This window comes from Poecile atricapillus, chromosome 27, assembly GCF_030490865.1.
Source record: "Poecile atricapillus isolate bPoeAtr1 chromosome 27, bPoeAtr1.hap1, whole genome shotgun sequence".
In the NCBI taxonomy this organism is placed as follows: domain Eukaryota; kingdom Metazoa; phylum Chordata; class Aves; order Passeriformes; family Paridae; genus Poecile; species Poecile atricapillus.
The window spans coordinates 689,775-706,731 of NC_081275.1; the positions used below are offsets into that span (position 1 = coordinate 689,775).

Consider the following 16,957-nt stretch of genomic DNA (forward strand, 5'->3'; position numbering starts at 1 on the left):
CGCGCTCCCGCCCCCCTCCCACCGCCCCCTTAAAGGGGCCGAGCCCCCGCCGTCCCCCTCCCCACTGCCGGGGGGTCCCACCCGCGAGCGGGGCGGGTGCTCGAGCGCGGCCGTGGAGCGAGGGTGAGCGGGCACGGCGGGGGGGCCGCGGGGAGCGCGCCCGCGGCTCTGCCCGCGAGCGGGAACGCGCGTGGGGGGACGCTCGGGGGCGCGCACACGCGGGGAGCGCACGGGTCAGCGGGGGCGCGCGCACGCGGGCGCGCGGCGGCGTTGGTGGGGGGTGCGCGCGGGGTCGGCGCGCGCGCGTGAGCGCGCTCGGGTGTTTTGCACGCGTGGGTGCTCACGTGCGTGTGCACGCGAGGGAGATGCGCGTGCACGAGCCGTGGCCGCGCGCCTGAGCTCATGCCGGGCCCCCCCCCCGACCCCCGACCCCCTCCCCGCCGCCGGGGGGGCAGCGCGGCCGGAGCTCGCCCGGGGCACACGCGTGTGCGAGGCGGGGGGCGCGGGCCCGGCGCGGGTGGGGGCCCCACGCGGGGCCGGGGGGTTGCGGGGGGGCGGCGGTACCCGGATCTGGGGCGGGGGAGCCCGGCCCCGCAGCCATGAGCCGCCCCGGCCCAGGGTCCCCGCCGCACGCCCCGGGCCCCGCCCGCGCCCCCCCGGCTCCCCCAGGTACCGGGGGCTGGGAGGGGCCGGGGGCGATGCCCCGGGGCCGGTGATGCCGCTCGGGGGGCGCCGTGGGGCGGGGATGCGGTGGGGGATGAGACGGGCGGCGGGAGATGGGGTTGGGGGGTTCGGGTGGTGCTGTGATCCCCCTGGATTGAGGGGGACGCTGATGGATGTCCCCCCCCCGCCCCCCCGGTGCATCGCCATCGTCCCCCGCCATTGCAGCGCAGCCGCGCAGCCGCTCCCGCCCCCGCGGCCCCGGATGCGGCCCCCCCTCAATTGCATCGCCCCCCATCTCACCGCCCCCCCATCGCACCACCCCCCTCCCATCGCCCCCCCTGCAGCCCCCTCCCGTTACTCTGCTCCGGGGGGCTGCGCGGTGACAGCTGCGGGGGTCCGTCCCCCATCCCTGCGGCTGAACCAGGAGGGGACATTTCCCTGTCCCAGGGGACCCCGACACTTGTCCCCGTGATGGGGGCGGGGGGCCAGGGGTGACTGTGACAGGAACGGGGGGGACACGAGCACCCCCGCCTGCACTTTCACCCACGTTGCTGCTCCTCCTCCCCCTCCCCCGCCGTGTCCCTGTGTGTGTCCCCCCCGTGTCCCCCCCGTGTCCCCCCCCCAGCCATGCAGCAGGTCCTGGACAACCTAATGGGGCTCCCGGGGACCCCGGGGGTGGCCGACCTTGACCTCATCTTCCTCCGCGGCATCATGGAGAGCCCCATCGTGCGCTCCCTGGCCAAGGTACGGGGCCACGGGGGGCGCGGGTCCCCTCCCGGCACCCCCGGGCCGTGTGGGGGTCTGGGGGTGACCCCCGCGTGTGAGTGGGGGGAGGCTCCAGTGTTTCTGTCACCTCCTGGGGGTCCCTATTCCCTACCCCCAGGGGTCCCTAATCGCCCCCAGCACCCCCAGATCCCTCTGGCCCTGAGGGTTCCTAAACTCCCTGGCCTTGAGGGTCCCAAACAGCTCTGCCGTCCCTAATCCCCACCCCCCGCTCCACCTGGGGGTCCCTAATCCTCCCCAGGGGTCCCGGACACCCTGTCCCGCCGGGGGTCCCTGATCCCCCCAGCCCCTGGGGGTCTCTGCCCTCACCCGGCTGTCCCGGGGGTCCCCGCGGTGTCCCCAGGCCCACGAGCGGCTGGAGGAGCGGAAGCTGGAGGCGGTGCGCGGGGACAACCTGGCGCTGGTGCAGGAGATCCTGCGGGACATCGGGCGCCTGGCGCGGCCCGACGTGCAGGCAGCGGCGGCGGAGCTGGCCAGGATCCTGCGGGAACCTCACTTCCAGGTGCGTGGGACACGAGCGGGAGCCTCTGTCCCGTGCCAGGCGGGGTGGCACGGTGTGCCAGGGGTGTGGGACACCGCGGTGACCCCCGCTCCCCGCCCCGCCTGTCCCAGTCGCTGCTGGAGACCCACGACTCGGTGGCTGCCAAGAGTTACGAGCCTCCCCCGAGCAGCCCCGGCCCGGAGGCGTCCCTGGGCTCGCAGCCCGTGCCCCCCGATGCCGTGCGCATGGTGGGCATCCGCAAGGCAGCCGGGGAGAACCTGGTGAGCCCGGCCGGGACGCTGAGCGGGGCGGGGGGGGCTGCGGGGCGCATGAGGAGGGGAGGGTGGGACATTTCGGGGTCCTGGGATGTGTTGGGGCATTGCAGGGAGCTGGGGACGGCGGCAGCATTGTGGGGCATTGGCACTGGGGGGTGATGGAGCATTTCGGGGTGCCCTGGGCATGACGAGGTGCCGGGTGGCTTTTTTAGGGTGTCTGGGAGCATTTTGGGGTGCGGGGATGATAGCGGGGCTCCTGCTGGGTGCCGGGCGGGTGTCAGGGGTGCCGCGGTGTGTCCCCGCCGGGGGCTGAGCGGGGCTGTCCCCTCAGGGGGTGACGTTCCGGGTGGAGCGGGGGGAGCTGGTGATCGCCCGCATCCTGCACGGGGGGATGGTGGCGCAGCAGGGGCTGCTGCACGTGGGGGATGTGATCCGCGAGGTGAACGGGAGAGAGGTGGGCAGCGACCCGCGGGCGCTGCAGGACAGCCTGCGCCACGCCAGCGGCAGCGTCGTGCTCAAGATCCTGCCCAGCTACCAGGAGCCCCACCCGCCCCGCCAGGTACTGCCCCGCATCCCAAACTCCATCCCAAAACACATCCCAAAACACATCCCAAACTACATCCCAAACTCCATCCCAAACTACATCCCAAAACACATCCCAAAACACATCCCAAACTACATCCCGAACTACATCCCATACTACATCCCAAACTGGATCCCAAACTGGATCCCAAAACACATCCCAAACTGCATCCCAAACTGCATCCCAAACTCCATCCCAAACTACATCCCAAACTACATCCCAAACTCCATCCCAAACTACATCCCAAACTGCATCCCAAACTACATCCCAAACTGCATCCCAAACTACATCCCAAACTCCATCCCAAACTACATCCCAAACTACATCCCAAACTACATCCCAAACTCCATCCCAAACTACATCCCAAACTGCATCCCAAACTACATCCCAAACTACATCCCAAACTGCATCCCAAACTACATCCCAAACTGCATCCCAAACTACATCCCAAACTGCATCCCAAACTACATCCCGAACTACATCCCAAAATACATCCCAAAATACATCCCAAACTGCATCCCAAACTCCATCCCAAGCTACATCCCAAACTGCATCCCAAACTACATCCCAAAATACATCCCACCTGCATCCCTCCCTGCATCCCTCCCCGCATCCCGCACTCACCACCCTGCCCACAGCTCCTCCTGCCCTCCCTGTGTCCCCATCCCCGTGTTGTCCCCCGAGCCCCACGAGCCGCTGTCCCCCTGTCCGTGCCACGTGTCCCTTGGCTGGTGGGACCCCCGTGTCCCCCCCCGTGCCCTCCCTGCGGCCCCTGCTGGTCCCTGCCCTGTCCCCGTCCCCGCACAGCCCTGGGTGCCGGGTGACACTCGCCCTGTGCTGCCGCTCCCCACCCCGTGCCAGCCACCCCCGTCTCCGAGGGGACAAAGCAGCGCTGTCCCCTCCAGGGCTGTCCCTCTAGCGCTGTCCCATCCAGGGCTGTCCCCTCCAGCGCTGTCCCCCCGCTGCCTCTGTGGCCACACGGGCGAGTGTCCCTGCCCGTCCCCATGTGCGCCATCGCGGGCGCGGCGCTGGCGGCGCTGGGCACCCTGCTGTGCCTGGCCGTGGCCGTGGGGCTGTGCCTGGGGGTCGCCGTGGTGGTGGCGTGGGGGGCGGCGGCGGCGGCCGGAGCCCTCTGGGTGTGCGCGGGGGCCGTGCGGGCCTGGCTGAGCCGGGCACGGCGGGGACGCCCCGGCGGGGGGGGCGTGTGACACGGCCGCTGGGGACACTGAGGCACCGCGGAGCGGCCCGGGGGGGGCACAGGGAGGATCCCGGGGGTGAGGGGGGGTCCCCCCCGCTGATCCCCCGGTCCTCAGGTGTTCGTCAAGTGTCACTTCGACTACGACCCGGCCACCGACAGCCTCATCCCCTGCAAGGAGGCCGGGCTCAAGTTCATGGCCGGGGACCTGCTGCAGATCGTCAACCAGGATGACCCCAACTGGTGGCAGGTCAGGGGGGTCCTGGGGGGTGCTCTGGGGGGACTGTGGCTCCTTGGCTCCATCCTGGGCCACGGAGGGAGAGGGGGTGCCGGGGCTGGCAGCTTCTGGGGGAGATGGAGGGGTCCCTGTGGATTTGGGGTGTGCCTGGGAGAATTCCTGTAAAGTGGGGGGTCCCTGGAGCTCGGGGGGGTCCTTGGAGCTGAGGGGCTACCTGGGAACTGGGGGAATCCCTGGAGCAGGGGAGGGTCCCTGGAAATTCGGGGCTTTCCTGGATGTGTGTCCCCACTGGGATTTGGGGGGGCTGGAGCTGAGGGGTTCCTGGAAATTGGGAGTCCCTGGAACTCCGGAGGTTCCTTGTGGGACTTGGGGGGGTTCCCGCAGCTGGGGGCGTTCTCTGTGGGGTCGGAGGGGTCTCTGGAGCCCAGGGGGGTCCCCATGCGTGGCTCTGTGTCCCCAGGCGTGCCACGTGGAGGGCGGCAGCGCGGGGCTGGTGCCCAGCCAGCTGCTGGAGGAGAAGCGCAAGGCCTTCGTCAAGCGGGACGGGGAGGTGGCCCCCACGTCGGGTACGGGGACATCGGCCTGGCCGCGAGGGACACACCTGGCCGGGCGGGGGGTGGCAGGGCCGCCTCCCGAGGGGGGAGCACGGCGGGTCCCCTGCGCCCTGTGACAATGTCCCCATCGGCCCAGGGTCCTGTCCCCAGGGCATTGTCCCGCAGGAAGTCCCTGATTCACAGGGTGATGTCCCCACGGCGCTCCGGAAGGTCCCAGCTCCCGTGTCCCTGTCCCTGTCGCTGTCCCTGTCCCTGTCCCTGTCCCTGTCCCTGTCCCTGTCCCCAGCTCAGCCAGCCCCTCGCCCTCGCAGGGGCCCTGTGCGGCAGCCTCAGCGGGAAGAGGAAGAAGAGGATGATGTACCTGACGACGAAGAACGCGGGTGAGTGTCCCGGGGCACTGCCCGGGGGGGCGGTGGTGGCACCCGCTGGGACAGGGTGCCCCGGGGTCCCCGGGGATGGTGCCAGCCCTGTCCCCCGCCCAGAGTTCGACCGGCACGAGCTGCTGATCTACGAGGAGGTGGCGCGGATGCCGCCGTTCCGCCGGAAAACGCTGGTGCTGATCGGGGCTCAGGGCGTGGGGCGCCGCAGCCTCAAGAACAAGCTGATCATGTCTGACCAGGCGCGCTACGGCACCACCATCCCCTGTGAGTGTCCCGGTCCCCGCCCGCATCATCTCTGTCCCCTGTGTCCATCCCTGTGACCATCCCTGTCCCCTGTGTCCATCCGTGTCCCCTGTGTCCATCCCTGTCCCCTGTGACCATCCCTGTGACCATCCCTGTCCCCTGTGACCATCCCTGTCCCCTGTGTCCATCCCTGTCCCCTGTGACCATCCCTGTGTCCATCCCTGTCCCCTGTGTCCATCCCTGTGTCCATCCCTGTCCCCTGTGTCCATCCCTGTCCCCTGTGTCCATTCCCGTCCCCTGTGTCCATTCCCGTCCCCTGTGTCCATCCCTGTCCCCTGTGTCCATCCGTGTCCCCTGTGTCCATCCCTGTGTCCATCCCTGTCCCCTGTGTCCATCCCTGTCCCCTGTGTCCATTCCCGTCCCCTCAGCCGTGTCCCCGGGCTCGCTCCGGGCCGGACGCGGTGGCGGGCGGTGTCACTGCGGTGTCACTGCGGTGTCCCGGGGCAGACACGTCGCGGAAGCCGAAGGAGAGCGAGCGGGACGGGCAGGGCTATCGCTTCGTGTCGCGGGGCGAGATGGAGGCGGACATCAAGGCCGGGCGGTACCTGGAGCACGGCGAGTACGAGGGGAACCTGTACGGAACCAGGATCGACTCCATCCGCGCCGTGCTGGAGGCGGGCAAGATGTGCATCCTGGACGTGAACCCGCAGGTGGGGACACGGCCCGGGGGGGGACAGCGACAGCCCGGAGCCCCCGGGCGCGGGGCTGAGCGCTGTGACCCCCGGCCAGGCCGTGAAGGTGCTGAGGACGGCGGAGTTCGTGCCCTACGTGGTGTTCATCGAGGCCCCCGGGCCCGAGAGGCTGCGAGCCATGAACCGGGCGGCCCTGGAGAGCGGCGTGGCCACCAAACAGCTCACGGTGCGGGTCCGCCAGGGGCCGGGGGTGGCGGGGAAACTGAGGCAGGCTTTGGGGTGCAGGCGGCTCGCAGTAGCTGGTCCCCGCCATCCCTGCGGGCGATGGGGAAACTGAGGCAGGTTTTGGGGTGCAGGAGGCGGACGCCCAGCGCACGGTGGAGGAGAGCAGCCGCATCCAGCGCGGGTACGGGCACTACTTCGACCTGAGCCTGACCAACGATGACCTGGAGCGCACCTTCGGGCGGCTGCGGGAGGCCATGGAGCACCTGCGTGTGCAGCCCCAGTGGGTCCCCGTCACCTGGGTCTATTAGGGACCCCACAAACCCTCCCCTCGACCCCCCGAACCCACCCAGGAGGGCCGGGGGGGCCCAGGGGGTTGTGTCTCACCCGGAGGTGCGATGAGCTCGCCGTGCCCAGCCCCGCGGGGGGCGGGGGGCGGCTCTCTGCAGACCCCCCCCGGCCCAAGCCCGACCCCTGTGTCCCCCCCACACCGCCCCAAATGTGGGGAGGGGCAGAGGCGGCCGGAGGGGTCCCGAGGGGGGCTCAGCCCCCACCCAGCTGAGTCACTGCCAGAGCCTGGGGGAGCCCCCCTGTTCCAGCTGGGGACTGGGGATGGGGGTGCGGGTTTGGGGGGTCACACCCAGCCCTGACCTGGCCCCGGGTGTCCCCTCCTGTCCCCCAGGCCACAACCCCTCCCCGGGGGGTTCTCCCGATACCAGGGTGGGGGTCCCTCACTGTCCCTCGTGTCCTCTGTCACCCCTTCCCGGGTAGCAATAACCCCCTCCCCGTAATTAACCCTTAACTAACCCTTAACTGACCTTGTAATTAACCCTGTAATTAACCCAGCGGGGGGCTGTGGCTGCGGACTCGCTGGCGGGGGTCTGGGGTGGTGACACGGGGTGTCCCCAAGGGACAGGGACACAGGGGGTGCAGGGTGTGCCCCGTGTCCCCCCTGCCCAGAGCCCCCCCCGTGTCCCCCCCGTCCCTGCCGCCATTTGCTCCTTTTTGGTACTTTGCTGTGGATTTTATTAAAGGAGAGAAAAATGGGTTTGTCCCTTGTGGTGAACGCGAGGGTGGCTTGGGAGCTGGTGTCACCTGTGTCACCCGTGTCACCTGTGTCACCCGTGTCACCCCTGTCACCCATTTTTTATCTGTAAATCGCCATTTCCCAGCGGTGTGAGGGCGCAGGGAGGGCTGGGGGTGCAGGGCGGTGAGTGTGTCACACGCGTGTCACCTTCACACACACGGGACCCTTTCTTGGTGCTGCCGGGAGGGGCCAGCAGAGCCGCGGGCACGGGGGGGCTCTGGGGGTGTGCAGAGGGGTGTCACAGGTGTCACAGGTGTCACGGGGTGCTATGGGGTGCCGGGACCATGGGGTGACACGTGGTGCCATAGGGTCCTACAGGGTGCCATGTCCGGAGCTGTGTCCCTGGGTTCCATGTCCGTGCTCTGTGTCCAGAGCTCTGTGTCCGTGGGTTCTGTGTCCATGCTCTGTGTCCGTGCTCTGTGTCCATGCTCTGTGTCCGTGCTCTGTGTCCGTGCTCTGTGTCCGTGCTCTGTGTCCGTGCTCTGTGTCCGTGGGTTCCATGTCCGTGCTCTGTGTCCGTGCTCTGTGTCCATGTTCTGTGTCCGTGCTCTGTGTCCATGCTCTGTGTCCGTGCTCTGTGTCCGTGGGTTCCATGTCCGTGCTCTGTGTCCGTGCTCTGTGTCCATGCTCTGTGTCCGTGCTCTGTGTCCATGCTCTGTGTCCGTGCTCTGTGTCCGTGCTCTGTGTCCATGCTCTGTGTCCATGCTCTGTGTCCATGCTCTGTGTCCATGCTCTGTGTCCGTGCCCTGTGTCCGTGCTCTGTGTCCGTGGGTTCTGTGTCCGTGCTCTGTGTCCAGAGCTCTGTGTCCGTGCTCTGTGTCCATGCTCTGTGTCCGTGGGTTCTGTGTCTTTAAGTGCTGCTGTCCCTAAAGCCGCTGTCTTGGCCTGTCCATAATCCCCGTGTCCCTAAGCTGCCGTGGCTATAAGGGCTGGGGCCGCACACACCGGCCTGGGCAGTTCCGAGCTGTGTCCGTGCTGTGTCCGTGCTGTGTCCGAGCTGTATCTGAGCCGTGTCCGTGCTGTGTCTGTGCTGTGTCCGTGCTGTGTCCGAGCTGTGTCCGTGCTCTGTCCAAGTCGTGTCCGTGCTCTGTCTGTGCTCTGTCCGTGCTGTGTCCGTGCTGTGTCCGTGCCGTGTCCGAGCTGTGTCTGAGCCGTGTCTGAGCCGTGTCCGTGCCGTGTCCGAGCCGTGTCCGTGCCGTGTCCGTGCTGTGTCTGAGCTGTGTCCGAGCCGTGTCCGTGCCGTGTCCGTGCTGTGTCCGAGCCGTGTCCGTGCCGTGTCCGAGCCGTGTCCGTGCCGTGTCCGTCCAGAGCCACACGCAGTGACAGCCATGTGGCCCGTGCTGCTGCTGCTGCTGCTGCTGCCGGTGACCCTGGCTGTGCTGGCCCTGGGCAGGGTGGCCCATCGGCTGCTGGCCCCGTCTGGCAACCCCTTCTCAGGGCCACCCCTGGAGCCACCACGGCCACTGGTGACTGACCAGCGCGCCCGGGACAGGGTCCTGAAGCAGGGTGAGTGTCCATCGTGTGTCCGTGTGTCCTGTGTCCTGTGTGTGGCTCCTGTGGGGCACAGGGCTCGGTGTCCCCTGGCTGTCACTGTCACACGCCATGCGCAGGGTTCAGTGTCCAGCGTGTGCCGGCCCAGCTGGACGCTGTGGTCATCGGCAGTGGCGTGGGGGGCCTGGCAGTGGCCGCCACCCTGGCCAAGGCGGGCCGGCGGGTGCTGGTGCTGGAGCAGCACGACCAGGCCGGGGGGTGCTGCCACACCTTCCAGCAGCACGGCTTCGAGTTCGACGTGGGTAAGGACCCCCGACCCCCGGGCAGCCCTGTCACACCCTCTGTGTCACCCCCTCTGTCACCCTGTCACCCCCGGGCAGCCCTGTCACCCCTCTGTCACCCCCTGTCATCCCCTGTCACCCCCCTGTCACCCCCTGTCACCCCCTGTGTCACCCCCTGTCACCCCCTGTCACCCCCTGTGTCACCCCCTGTCACCCCCTGTCACCCCCTGTCAGCCCCTGTCACCCCCTGTGTCACCCCCTGTCACCCCCTGTCACCCCCTGTCAGCCCCTGTCACCCCCCTGTCCCTGCGGCCACACTGTGAACCTGCCACCAGCCCCGGTGTGTTCAGTACCTGTGTGCTGTGCCCCTGCCATGTTCCTGCCGTGTCCCCACCATGTCCCCACCATGTCCCTGCCGTGTCCCTGCCACGCCAAGATGTCACCCCCACCCCTCAGTGTGACACACCAAAGGCAGACGCTTCTCTCCCACCGTGTGTCCGTGCCATGTCCCCGGTGTCCCCACACCGTGTCCCTGTCCCCACAGGCATCCACTACGTGGGGCAGCTGCACGAGGGGAGCCTCCTGCGGGTGGCCCTGGACCAGGTGACAGACGGGCAGCTCTGCTGGCACCGCCTGCCCGACCCCTACGACGAGGTGACCCTGGGACCCCAGCGCTACCTGCTGCGCTCGGGCAAGGTGGCCTTTGTCACCGCGCTGGAGGAGCAGTTCCCTGACGAGAAGGAGGCCATCAGGGAGTTCATGAAGCTCTCCAAGGTGCGGCCCCGGGGTCACCTCCCCGTGGGACTGGCATGTCCCCAAGGAGGGGTCAGCTCGGGATGGTGACCCTGGTGCCCTGGGGTCACAGCAGTGACGGTCCTCAGGACGGTGTCGCCGGTGGCACGTGGTGATGTCCCACGGGTGGCCTCGTGCCGCTGCTGGCCGTGCTGGAGCTGTCCCCCGCTGCCGTGGGTGGTGACGGTGACACGGTGGCTGTCCCGCAGGTGGCCTCGCGGCACGCGGCGCTGCTGGCCCTGCTGAAGCTGTCCCCGCGCTGGCTCGTCACCCTCGTGCTCCGCTCGGGCCTCCTGCCCCGCCTGTCCCCCGTGTTCCGCATGGCCACCACCAGCCACAGCCAGGCCACGGCCCGGCTCACCTCCAACCCCGACCTGCGCGCCCTGCTCGGATACCTCTTCTACGGTCAGGGAGCGCCTGTCGCGACAGGGAGGGGCTGTGGCGATAGGGAGGGCACCAGGCGGAGGGTGGCACTGCAGCGGTGGAGGTTGTGTCGCGACGGGGGTGGCACCGTCACGATACGAGCGGTGCTGTGCTGGGATGGGGGCGGCTGTATCGCGGGTGGGAAGGGCCGTGTCGTGACAGTAGAAGGATGCGCCGCGATAGGAGAGGGCACCGTGGTGACGGGGCAGGGCTGGGTGGCGACAAGGCAAGGCGATGTGGTGACGAGGAGCACCGTGTCGCGACACGGGAGGGCTGTCCCCCTGTCCCCGCAGGCACGGCCCCGAAGGACTCGAGTTTCCTGGTGAGCGCGCTGATGGTTCACCACTACCAGCGCGGGGCCTGGTACCCGCGGGGGGGGGCGAGCGAGGTCGCGTTCCACGCCGTGCCCGTCATCGAGCGCGCGGGGGGGGCCGTGCTCGTGCGCGCCCCCGTCACGCGCGTGCTCGTCAGCGCCTCCGGCACCGCCCTGGGTGAGCGCCGGGACCCCCCTCCCTCCCGCCCCCCGCCCTCCGGGGGACACGGTGACAGCGCCCCGAGTGTCCCCTGAGCCCCCGCCTCGGTCCCCAGGGGTGGCGGTGAGGGCGGGGCCCGGCGAGGAGGAGCTGGAGATCCGCGCCCCCCTCGTCATCTCCGACGCGGGGGTCTTCAACACCTTCGGGAAGCTTCTGCCCCCCCACGTGCGCAGCCACCCCGGTAATGCGGCGCGTGTGTCCTCGTGTCCCCGTGTCCCCGTGTCCCCGTGTCCCCGTGTCCCTGTGTCCCCGTGTCCCCCTGTCCCCGTGTCCCCGTGTCCCCGTGTCCCCGTGTACCCCTGTCCCCGTGTCCCCCTGTCCCTGTGTCCCCGTGTCCCCGTGTCCCCAGCATCTCTGGTGTCCCCAGCACCTCCACGTCCTCGTCTTTCCTGACACCCCCGTGTCCCCTGCACACGCAGGGTCGGTGTCACCCCCGTGTCCCCTGCCCGGGCAGGGTCGGTGTCACCCCGGTGCCCCCCGCACACGCACGGTCGGTGTCACCCCGGTGTCCCCTGCACACGCACGGTCGGTGTCACCCCGGTGCCCCCCGCACACGCAGGGTCGGTGTCACCCCCGTGTCCCCTGCCCGGGCAGGGTCGGTGTCACCCGCTGTCCCCGCAGGTGTCCGCTCCCTCCTGGCCATGGTCCGGCCGGCCATGGGCTCCTTCCTGGTGTTCGTGGGGCTGCGGGGCAGCGCGGCCGAGCTGGGGCTGCCCCCCACCAACTTCTGGATCTACCCCCACAACGACCTGGATGCCATGTGAGGGGTCCCGGCACCCCGGGCGGGGCGCGGCGGCCGCCGGGGGGGCTCGGGGGGGGTCACGTCCCGGTTTTCCCGCAGGATGACCCGGTACGCCGCCCTGAGCCGCGACGACGTCCCCGAGAACCTGGCCATGATGTTCATCACCTTCCCCGCCGCCAAGGACCCCACGTACGAGCAGCGGCACCCAGGTGGGGCTCGGGGGGACCCCCGTGTCCCCCCCGCTCCCGTCCGCGGGCTCAGAGACTCCGCGGTCCCTCCGGCACGGGGCGGGCACCGCCACCGCCACCGCCCCGGGGATGTCACCGGCTGTCCTCGCCCCGCAGGCAGGTCCTGCATGACCATCCTGACCATGGCGCGGTTCGAGTGGTTCGAGGAGTGGGCCGGGAGCCGCCCCCGGCACCGCGGCCCCGAATACCAGCGCTACAAGATGGACATCGCCCAGCGGCTGCTGGAGCGGGCCCTGCTCCGCTTCCCGCACCTGCGGGACAAGGTGCCCCGAGGGACGGGCTGGGGTGTCCCACAGGCTCGGGGTGCCCCAGGGGGGTCCGGCCGTGCCCCCCGTGCCCCCTGACACGCAGGTCACAGGTGGAGTTCGTGGAGGCGGCGTCGCCGCTCACCAACCAGCACTACCTGGGGGCTGCGCGGGGGGAGATGTACGGCACCGAGCACGACCTGCGCCGCTTCAGCCCCGCCGTGGTGGCCGCCCTGAGACCCGACACGCCCGTGAGGAACCTCTACCTGACAGGTGAGGGGCTGTGTCCCCGCGTCCCGCTGTCCCCGGGACCAGCTCCGGACGCTGTCCCCAGGGTCCCCTCCCGCCCGTGCTTGTGGCCACGCGCCCCACGGTGGTGGCTCCTCTGTGTCCCCCTGGGGTGGCTCTGTGTCCCCCTGGGGTGGCTCTGTGTTCCCCGGGGGTGGCTGTGTGTCCCCCTGGGGTGGCTCTGTGTCCCCCGGGGGTGGCTCTGTGTCCCCCATGGGTGGCCCTGTGTCCCCCTGGGGTGGCTCTGTGTCCCCCTGGGGTGGCTCTGTGTCCCCCGGGGGTGGCTCTGTGTCCCCCTGGGGTGGCTCTGTGTCCCCCGGGGGTGGCTCTGTGGCTCCCGGGGGTGGCTCTGTGTCCCCCTGGGGTGGCTCTGTGTCCCCCGGGGGTGGCTCTGTGTCTCCCGGGGGTGGCCCTGTGTCCCCCGGGGGTGGCCCTGTGCCACGGTGGCTGTCCCCAGGGCAGGATGTGTTCTCCTGCGGGCTGGCGGGGGCCGTGCACGGGGGGCTGCTCTGCGCCTCGGCCATCCTGGGCCGCCTGCTCTACCTGGACCTGCTGCTCCTCAAGAGGAAAATCAAGCGGCGCCAGGGCCGGCACACGGCGTGAGGGGACAGCGGGCCTGGGGTCAGCGGGCCTGGGGGACATCTGTCCTTGGGGACATCTGTCCTCGGGGATGGCCCCAGGCTGGGAGAGGCTCCCGGCTCAATAAACCCCGATGTCCCACCCCGATGTCCCAGCAGCCTGCACCTGTCTTTGGGGGGATGGAGAGGGATGGGATGGGGATAGGGACAGGAACAGGGATGGGACAGGAACAGGGAGAGGGTTGGGATGGGGATGGAGAATGGGATGGGGGTGGGATGGGGATGGGCACAGGGAGCACCCACAGCTGGGGGTGAATATGGGGTGCAGAACCCCCCTTAAACTTCCCCCCCTTCTCCCTCTGTACTTCCCCAGCCCTCCACACCAGCAGAGCCCAGAATTCTTTACGCTTTTAAATATAATAAATAGGGGAATTCTCAGTGGGACGGTTTGGGGAAAGGGGGGGACACGGCCCCGGGTGGTCCCAAAGGGTCCATGTCCCCCTGAGCAGAGAGTTGTCACTAGCTGTCCTTGGAGTTGTCACCAGCTTGTCACCTCTAGGCCCGGGCGGTGCAGGGGGGCTGAGCTGTGGGGTCGTGGCCACATTCGGGGCACGGCCCCTGGGGCAGGGGGTACAGGAAGGGCTTCGCTGTCACCTGAGGGCGAGGGGGGGGCGGGTCAGGGTGGGGGGACGTGTGGCACACTCAGGGGGTGCCCCAGGGAAGGGGGGTGTCCCCCTTGGGGGGCAAGGCAGCCCCAGCATCCCCCACCCCACATCCCATCCCCCATCACCCCACACCCCACCCCGACCCCCATTCCGGGCTCAGCCCAGGCCCCCCCCGGGCGGGCGGGACCCACCTCGCTGTAGGGCGGGGGCTCCAGCGGCAGGGGGAGGGTCCCGCTGGGCAGGCTGGGCAGGGTGGGCAGCAGGGTCAGCGGGGGGGGCGCGGGGCCCCGGGGGTCTCCGTAGGGCGGGCCCGGAGCGGGGCCCTGCGGGCTCCGGTAGGCGGGGGGCGGCACCGGGTCCTGGCAGAGCTTGCGGAAGAGGTGGAAGATGAGGAGGAGGACGATGATGGCTATGAAGGTGATGACGATGATGAAGAACATGGCCCTGGGGACACCAAGAGGTGCGTGCTGGGGGCTGGCACGTCCCCCCCTCCCCGGCACCCCGCGGTGTCTGTCCCCTCCAGCCCTGTCCCCGCTCCCGCGGGGCTCCCAGGGTCTCTCCATGTCCCCGTCCCCTCGCCCCCCTCCCCAGGGACCCCTCCCAGCCGTGGCCCCCGGGTCCCCCCCACAACGAACCCGGTGTCCCCCGGTACCGCCGCGTCACCTCGGTGCCACAGCCGCACTCTGGACCGGGGACACCCCACGGCCCGCGCCCTGCGCCCCACGCCCGCCGCCCTTTGCACCCTCCCTGCCCCACTGCGGACCTTGCCCTGGGTGGGGGGGCCTCGGGGCACCCCGCCGTGGGTCACTTTGGGGTGATTTAGGCCACTTTGGGGTTTGTTTCAGGGGTGGGACCGTGCCAAAGGGGGCTGGTGCCCTGCTGAGGGGGGCTGTCCCCAAGCGGGGGGGTGGGAGGGTGGCCTGGGTGGGCAGGGCGGGCTCGGGGTGACACCAGGGGTGCTTGGGGTGACACAAGGGGTGCTCAGGGTGCCGCAGGGGACCCCTGACCCTGCCGGGAGCCGTGCCCGGGCCGAGGGGAGGGCGAGGAGCCAGCGGTGAGGCCGAAGGAGCGGGATCCTCCCGCGGGTGTGAAGAGCCGCCGGCTCAGCACCGTAAACCCCCAAATCCCATCAGCGGGAGAGCGGGGGGGACCCGGGGGTGACCCGGGGGTGACCCAGGGGGGATCCGGGGGTGACCCGGGGGTGACCCCCAGTGATCTGGACTCGCCCCACACCGTGGCAGTGGGTGACGGAGCGGGTGAGCGGCCACCAAGGGGTGAGGAGGCGGCGGGGAGGGGACAAGGCTGCCGGGGGGACAAGGGACGGTTTGGGAGGGGGAGCTGAAGCCCCGGAGGGCTGAGGGGATCCGGCCTGCCCTAAGCAGGATCATCCCCTAAGGGGTTTAGGGCTGCCCGGGGCACCGGGGCTTGGCCGCACGGGACAAGCGGCTCCGGCCGCGTAATTGGCTCAAGGGCTTAGCGGAGGATTGGCCACCACGTGTCCTCCCGTGCCCTGCTGGGGACACCCCAAAATCGGCCTCCCGGTGAGGCAGAGCCCCCCCCCGAAGCAGGTGAGCCGGGTCTCTGCAGCCCGGGGCGCTGGGGGGGTGTCCCCCCGTGTCCCTCGGGGGAGGGGACGCTGCCCGGGGCTCCCCTGCGCTCCTGATCCCGCACGGGGAGGGCGGAGTGAAATCCCAGCTGGAGACAGAAACATCTGCGGGGGCAGGTGGGAGCGGGAACGGAGGGTGAACACACCTGGACACAGCTGGGCACAGCTGGACACACCTGGATACACCTGGGCACACCTGGACACACACATGGACACACACATGGACACACGGACACACACATGGACACACGGACACACGGACACACACGGACACACACACGGACACACGGACACACACACGGACACACACACGGACACACGGACACATGGACACACAGACACACACACGGACACACACACGGACACACACACGGACACACACGGACACACACACGGACACACGGACACACACACGGACACACGGACACACACATGGACACACGGACACACAGACACACGGACACACGGACGGACAGATGGACACACGGACGGACACACGGACACACCTGGACACACACATGGACACACGGACACACACGGACACACGGACACACGGACACACGGACACACACACACGGACACACGGACGGACAGATGGACACACGGACACACACACGGACACACACACGGACACACGGACACACGGACACACACGGACACACGGACACACACAGACACACAGACACACACACGGACACACGGACACACACACATGGACACACGGACACACGGACAGACGGACACACACACACGGACACACGGACACACACATGGACACACGGACACACACGGACACACGGACACACACACGGACACACACGGACACACGGACACAAGGACGGACACAAGGACACACGGACACACGGACACACGGACGGACACACGGACACACGGACAGACGGACACACGGACGGACAGACGGACACACACGGACGGACAGACGGACACACGCCCATCATCCCCCGGCACTCTCAGCCTGTGCCTGCAGGACGGCTGTGCCAGCCCCGCTCCCGCTGCCAAGGCTGCCACGGTGCCACCGGCCCCGGCTCAGGGACCGGCGCCATCCCCGCCCGTGTCCCCAGGTGACCCCGTCCCGCCGCTCTCCCGTTTCCCAGCCCAGGGCGGGGTCCCGGGCGGGGACACGCGCGACAGCCGGGCTCCGGTGCCACCCGGGCACGGCCACCCGTGGGTGGGACGCGCCGCTGTCACCGCTGGGTCCCGGCACGAGGCAGGAGGACCCCGGGCCCCGCGCTCCCCCCGCCCGCTCCGGGCCGCGCTGCCGGCGCTCGCGGTTCTGTGAGCGGCGGAGACGGGGCCCCCCAAAACCGTGAGAACCGCCGGTGCTGCGGGGGGAACCCCACGGCGGGGCGGGGCGGGGCCTGCAGGCGCTCCCGCGGTGCCTCAGTTTCCCTGGGATGCGGATGGAGGTCCCCGGCCGTGTGTCCCTGTCCCCTCCCCGGGGCCGCCCGGGCCAGGGGTGTGCACACGCCCTCGCTGCCCTGTGCACACGCGTGTGCAAGGCCCGAGTGTGCACTGGCGTGACCGAGATCCCCGCACGGACCCCGCTGCTCTCCCCGGGCACCGCCACGCTGCACAGAGGACCCCGGGTGTCCCCCCATCCCCACACCCCATCCAGGCCACCGTCCCCCCAGCCCCCTCCCCGCCCCCG

General features: G+C 69.7%; 2 protein-coding genes across 3 annotated transcripts; both read left to right on the forward strand.

The window, feature by feature from the left end:
* Window positions 1-60: 60 nt before the first annotated feature.
* On the forward strand, window positions 61-7,209 carry MPP2 (MAGUK p55 scaffold protein 2). Of its 2 annotated transcripts, XM_058857755.1 has the most exons (12): window positions 61-123; window positions 1,289-1,407; window positions 1,790-1,948; window positions 2,059-2,208; window positions 2,534-2,761; window positions 4,099-4,230; window positions 4,679-4,784; window positions 5,084-5,152; window positions 5,255-5,416; window positions 5,903-6,105; window positions 6,185-6,313; window positions 6,444-7,209. In XM_058857755.1, the coding sequence occupies exons 2-12, from the start codon at window positions 1,291-1,293 to the stop codon at window positions 6,618-6,620; spliced, it is 1,632 nt and encodes a 543-aa protein (XP_058713738.1). In that variant the 5' UTR covers window positions 61-123; window positions 1,289-1,290; the 3' UTR covers window positions 6,621-7,209. The 2 variants fall into 2 exon arrangements, with proteins under 2 accessions (XP_058713738.1, XP_058713737.1); XM_058857754.1 differs by having other exon boundaries at window positions 5,084-5,416.
* A 471-nt stretch (window positions 7,210-7,680) lies between these two features.
* On the forward strand, window positions 7,681-13,042 carry LOC131588690 (all-trans-retinol 13,14-reductase-like). The gene is made up of 12 exons (XM_058857613.1): window positions 7,681-7,685; window positions 8,790-8,902; window positions 9,007-9,189; window positions 9,713-9,942; window positions 10,170-10,365; window positions 10,677-10,874; window positions 10,972-11,097; window positions 11,538-11,676; window positions 11,758-11,867; window positions 12,003-12,169; window positions 12,265-12,424; window positions 12,897-13,042. Exons 1-12 carry the CDS (start codon window positions 7,681-7,683, stop codon window positions 13,040-13,042), a joined length of 1,773 nt encoding a protein of 590 aa, XP_058713596.1.
* The last annotated feature ends 3,915 nt before the right edge of the window (window positions 13,043-16,957 follow it).